General features: G+C 44.2%; 1 protein-coding gene across 1 annotated transcript in view; it reads left to right on the top strand.

Annotated features, from left to right (window-relative positions):
- The first annotated feature begins 319 nt into the window (after positions 1 to 319).
- Positions 320 to 6,000, top strand: part of LOC139281135 (sodium/mannose cotransporter SLC5A10-like) — a 178,695-nt gene continuing 173,014 nt past the window's right edge. The window contains exons 1-2 of the mRNA XM_070901109.1: positions 320 to 388; positions 2,846 to 2,950. Of these exons, the coding sequence (XP_070757210.1) occupies positions 374 to 388; positions 2,846 to 2,950 (120 nt within the window). The 5' untranslated portion in view covers positions 320 to 373. The remainder of the gene's footprint in view (positions 389 to 2,845; positions 2,951 to 6,000) is intronic.

The raw sequence follows: 6,000 nt of genomic DNA, 5'->3' as shown, positions 1-6,000 counted from the left end.
AAGGTATTTAGTAAGGTGCTAATAAAATATCCCTCCCTAAATGACTTTTTTGTGCTTCAAAATATTTTTTCCCCAGAACCTGTCCTGAGTACTTGTGAAATTAATGTAAATTGTTGTGTGACATGGCATTAAATACAATGTGTATATTGTACAGAACCAAGGCACTGCAGCTTTAAATAGGTTCTTTAGCTCTTAATGACATCTGGGGTGTCCTTGTGAACAGTATGAATTAGCTGCTACAGTTGCAAAATGTTCTTTGTCTTATCTGCTGAAATTTCCATCTATCTTAATGTCCACTTATGTTCTTTCTTTCCAGTCCTCTTGCAGAGTGAGCAGGAACACACTCAGTGGATACTTTCTGGCGGGCAGAGATATGGCCTGGTGGCCGGTAAGTATTGACTAAACCATTTTCCTTTAAAATGTTAAAACAGTAAATTGGAAATATGGTTGATCCAACCAGCTGGCAGCTTTCGGGGCAAGATGGCAGCCATGCAAGTTCTGGCAGTAGAGTGTTGGGTTGCTAGGTAAAGAATCTCAACTTAGTCTCTTCTTAGCAGTGGTGTTTTGACCATTATTGTCTGGTCTGCTGGATGAGGTACCTTGGGAAAATGACTTGACCATGCCCCACAAAAACTTACATAATTTCAACTGAAGATCTGCATGGCCAGCTGATAATTGATGACCGGGTACTTAGTTTGAAAGGTGAACCAAACCATAGGTTCAGCCCTTCTCTCTAACTGACCTCAATGGGAACCTGCTCTACTCTAGACATAAAAGGCATTAAGGGGTATGGGGAAAAAGCGGGAATATGGTGTTGAGATAGAGGATCAGTCATGATCTTATTGAATGGCGGTGCAGGCTCGAAGGGCCGAATGGCCTACTACTGCTCCTATTTTCTATGTTTCTACTCTGATGCATCCAATTTAATTTTTCAATGGCATAATGTCATTCTCCTGTTCAGTGTATCAGATGCCCAGCCCACACTGTGATATGTGTGCACACTAGGCCCGTGCAGCAGAGCTGATCTCCAGTCGTCTTAATTAATCCCTGCTACTGGACTAAGACTGAGTTCTGTCAAGCCCGTGTGGTGGCTGATGTGCAACGGTCACCACACGTTAAAAAAATCCACGCACATGCATCTTCCCCCCCCCCCCCCCAACCCCCCACCCCCCACCCCGCTTCAAGATTTAGTTCGGCATCTGGAATTTTAGGTCCATCGTTGAAACACCTGTGAACTTTTTGACGTGGAAGCAAGTCATCCTCGATTCGAGGGACTGCCGAAGATGATGCGGTATCATATGACAATTTTTTTAGATCTTCCTGTAACTTAATGAATATTATGAATTGCTATTAACACAAAGCAACATTTTTTGAAATGTCAATACTGTTCTTAGTGGAATGAAAGCTGATACCTTTTATACGGTAAAGCTTCATGTCGGGCTATTTAATTTGGATTAGAGACAGTGAGCCAATGGCCAATGCTGGCCCTTAAAATATATTGGAAATAACCCAAAATGTATGTATAATTTGAGCACAAAATACAAACATCAATGGTTTTGGTGGTTAAGTGTACAGGAAGGAACTTACATTTCTATAGTGCCTTTCATGACCTCGCGACGTCCCGAAGTACTTTTGAAGTGTAGTCACTGTTCTAAAGTAGGAAACTTGCACAAAGCAAAGTCCCACAAATAGAAATGAGATAATGACAAGATGATCTGTTATAGTGATGATGGTTGAGGACTAAATGTTGACCAGGATACTAGAGAGAACTCCCTTGCTTTTCGTGGAAATAATGCCACAGGATTTGTTTACGTCTACCTGAGAGGACAAATGGGGCCTCGGTTTAGCATCTCAGTTGAAAGATGGCACCTCCGACAGTGCAACAGTACTGCACTGAAATGGCAGCCCATATTTTGTGCTTAAGTCTCTGGACTGGGCCTTGAACTTACAACCTTCCGACTCCAAGGTGAGAGTACTACCACTGAGCCACAGTTGACACTCTTAGCATGCACTGTCTTTGTGTGTTAAATGAGGGCCAACACTTCTCGCATGTGTCCCCAATCTCAACCATGACAAAATGGAAAGACCAGCATTCATCTGGGAGGGTAAAGGAAAACCAAACACCTGCCGTTCACCTCTTCTGCATCTTCCTGCGGACATCCGCAAAGTAGGATTGGCGGCGGTTCAGGCCACCTCTGCTGCTCATGCATGCATGGTGTGAGGAGACTGTGGGAGGAGTGAAAATAATGTTTAAAAGTTTACAAAGTAAAATGTAGATTAATGACTCAAATACTTGTGAAGTGTTAGTTAAGTATGTGCCTGGAGCAATTTTTCTATGTTATAGGGATCATATTGTTGCAAATTGTTATAATTTGTGATTGTTAAATGGGTCCTCCTTTTATTGTCAACATCTTGTACTTGGGCAGTTGTCACCCAATATACGATAATGATTTTACCGCCGTTACTACTAAATGGTGACCTGTTTTGACTGCAAAAGAAACTCTGAACTGATTCTCATCAATCTGAATGCAATGCATGGTTTGGGTCTTTAGAGGGCATCCATTAATCATCATCGAGAAGTCCAACATAGCAATCCTTATAAAGAAAGAAAGATTTGGATTTATATAGCGCCTTTCACAACCACCGGATGTCTCAAAGCGCTTTACAGGCAATGAAATACTCTTGGAGTGTAGTCACTGTTGTAATGTAGGAAACGCGTCAGCCAATTTGCGCACAGCAAGCTCCCACAAACAGTAATGTGATAATGACCAGATAATCTGTTTTTTTTGTTATGTTAATTAAGGGATAACTCCCCTGCTCACCCTTTTCCTTCTATCCATTACAGATTGGGGCATCGCTATTTTCCAGCAGCGAAGGTTCTGGACTGTTCATTGGACTGGCTGGCACTGGGGCAGCTGGAGGAATTGCTGTGGCTGGATTTGAGTGGAATGTAAGATTACGATGGTTCTGCAAAATACAGGAGTTAGCCATTGTTGTTTTTGGCAGGGTTGGGGGATAATCTGTTTTATTTTGTAGTTTTTCCAACATCTATCATTAAAACTCGATGTAGTCGACTTAGTTGCATTTAACAGTTTGACACGTCATGATGAGAAGTTGGTGCTGAGCAATAGAATATGTTTTTGTTTTCCTTTCTCGTTGCATCCAGAGTCAGCATCCTTGGTCAGTTATAGCACGGGTTAGATGTAGAGTAAAGCTTGCTACATTGTCCCAACTTCTGAAGAATAGTATCTACCACAGCAGCTATCCTTCAAGCCTCTTTGAGTGAAATTTCCCAATTGTGGGTTGTCTTGTGCTGTAGGCTTGTACCCACCAGGAACCAGTTTGAAACTGGTGTGGGTTATTTTGCTCGTACTCTTTTTGTTGATGGAGGGAGAGAGTTTCTTTTAGCTTGAGCTGACGTCAAACCCATGACCAAAAAGGAATGAATAACAAGAATCCCACTATTAAGTTAGCTTAATTTAACTCGGAGCCAGTTTATAACTGAGCCCAATCACAAAAATATGCAAAGCTGGGAAACTGATTTGTATCATCATCATAGGCCGACTCCCGGAATCGAGGAAGACTTGCTTCCACTCCTGAAGTGAGTTCTTTGGTGGTTGAACAGTCCAATGCGAGAGCCACAGACTCTGTCACAGATGGGATAGATAGTCGTTGAGGGAAGGGGTGGGTGGGACTGGTTTGCCGCACAATCTTTCCTCTGCCTGCGCTTGATTTCTGCATGCTCTCGGCGTTGAAACTCAAGGTGCTCAGCGCCCTCTCGGATGCACTTCCTCCACTTAGGGCGGTCTTGGGCCAGGGACTGCCAGATATCAGTGGGGATGTCGCTCTTTATCAGGGAGGCTTTGAGGGTGTCCTTGTAGCGTTTCCGCTGCCCACCTTTGGGCTCATTTGCCGTGAAGGAGCTCCAAGTAGAGCACTTGCTTTGGGAGTCTCGTGTCTGGCATGCAAACTATGTAGCCTGCCCAGCGGAGTTGATCAAGTGTGGTCAGTGCTTCAATGCTGGGGATGTTAGCCTGAATGAGGACATTGATGTTGGTGCACCTGTCCTCTCGGGATTTGTAGGATCTTGCGGAGACATCGTTGGTGACCAGCAACTTGAGGTGTCTACTGTACATGGTCCATGTCTCTGAGCCATACAGGAGGGCGGGTATTACTACAGCCTGTAGACCATGAGCTTGGTGGCAGTTTTGAGGGCCTGGTCTTCAAACACTCTTTTCCTCAGGCGGCCGAAGGCTGCACTGGCGCACTGGAGGCGGTGTTGGATCTCATCGTCGATGCCTGCTCTTGTTGATATGAGGCTCGCGAGATATGGGAATTGGTCCACGGTGTCCAGGGCCGCACCGTGGATCTTGATGACTGGGGGGCAGCGCTGTGCGGTGAGGACAGGCTGGTGGAGGACCTTTGTCTTACAGATGTTTAGCGTAAGGCCCATGCTTTCGTGCGCCTCAGTAAATACGTCGACTATGTCCTGGAGTTCAGCCTCTATATGTGCGCAGACGCAGGTGTCATCCGCGTAATGTAGCTCGATGACAGAGGTTGGGGTGGTCTTGGACCTAGCCTGGAGACGGCGCAGGTTGAACAGCTTCCCACTGGTTCTGTAGTTTAGTTCCACTCCAGCAGGGAGCTTGTTGACTGTAAGGTGCAGCATGGCAGCGAGAAAGATTGAGAAGAGGGTTGGGGCGATGACGCAGCCCTGTTTGACCCCGGTCCGGACGTGGATTGAGTCTGTGGTGGAAAATGCAGGGAACAGCGCCAGCCCTTATACATGGCCTTCTTCGATCTTACAAAGGCCTTTGACACTGTCAACCATGAATGTCTATGGAGCGTCATCCTCCGTTTCGGATGCTCCCAAAAGTTCGTCATGATCCTCTGCCTGCTCCACGACGACATGATTGGTACACAGAGGTAGTAAGTGGCTTCGGCATTTATTAGATAATGGCTTTCGGGCAATATGGGGTTAATCTCCTCAGTGGACTAGGTGTATCAAAACTGTAGAAGCATTTAAAAGGAATAAGTTATGATTTTGCTGCAGTTAAAACATAGAGCAAAGCTATGTCCTATATTTATTGTTTCTAAGCTTATAAAGTCATAACTTAAAAACAATAGATGTGGTATTCTTATATTTTAGGGCCTTAATAACCCAACATCAAATGATAACAGGACATCAACAAGGGTTTATCATAATGGGGAAACAATTTTACATTCAGCAGCTTGCTGTATCCATTGTACCTCAGTCTAATGTTGAAATTAAAACTCTAGAGGGCTTGACAGGTAACTGCTTCCCCCAGCTACAGAGTCTAGAACTAGGGGTCTTAGGATAAGAGGTCGGCCATTTAGGACAAATGAAGGCAAATTTCTTCACTCAGAGGGTTGTGAATCTTTGAAATTCTCTACCCCAGAGGTTGTGAATGCCAAATTGATGAATATATTCAAGACTGAGATTGATTGATTTTTGGACACTAAGGGAATCGTTGGGCTATGTGAATAGGACGGGAAAGTGGAGTTCGTAGAAAATCAGCTATAATCTTATTGAATGGTGGAGCAGGCTCGAGCGGCGCACTCCTGCTCCTATGTTCATACGAAACATTGTGGGAACATTCTATAACGTCTCCTGCAAAATTAGATCGGCGCTTGCTAACACTCTGGTTTTCCACAGTTTTTCACTTCCGTGTTCCCAAGCTCTGCTTGGAGTTATCATTCCCAAACCCTTTCCTCCCTGTCCAGAAATTCCTAACTTCCCAGAATGTCAAAACTTTGCTTGCTTCCCTTGCTAAAGTAACTTCTTCAAAGAAGGACTTCTTCACCACACACTCAATGCACTGTCCTTCATTTACTCACCATCATGAGTGGATTACTTTGTGCAAGACCGCTAGATCCATTGACCTGGTAAGTCTCACTAATTTTAAATTTACATTTACTTGATGATTCTATTCATAAGATATACTGCATGTGATTTTAGTAATTTGTCTTTAGAATAGT

Source organism: Pristiophorus japonicus, chromosome 15 (genome assembly GCF_044704955.1).
Source record: "Pristiophorus japonicus isolate sPriJap1 chromosome 15, sPriJap1.hap1, whole genome shotgun sequence".
Taxonomy (NCBI): domain Eukaryota; kingdom Metazoa; phylum Chordata; class Chondrichthyes; family Pristiophoridae; genus Pristiophorus; species Pristiophorus japonicus.
Note: the sequence above shows the minus strand (reverse complement) of the source record. Positions and strands in the feature narration are given on the sequence as shown.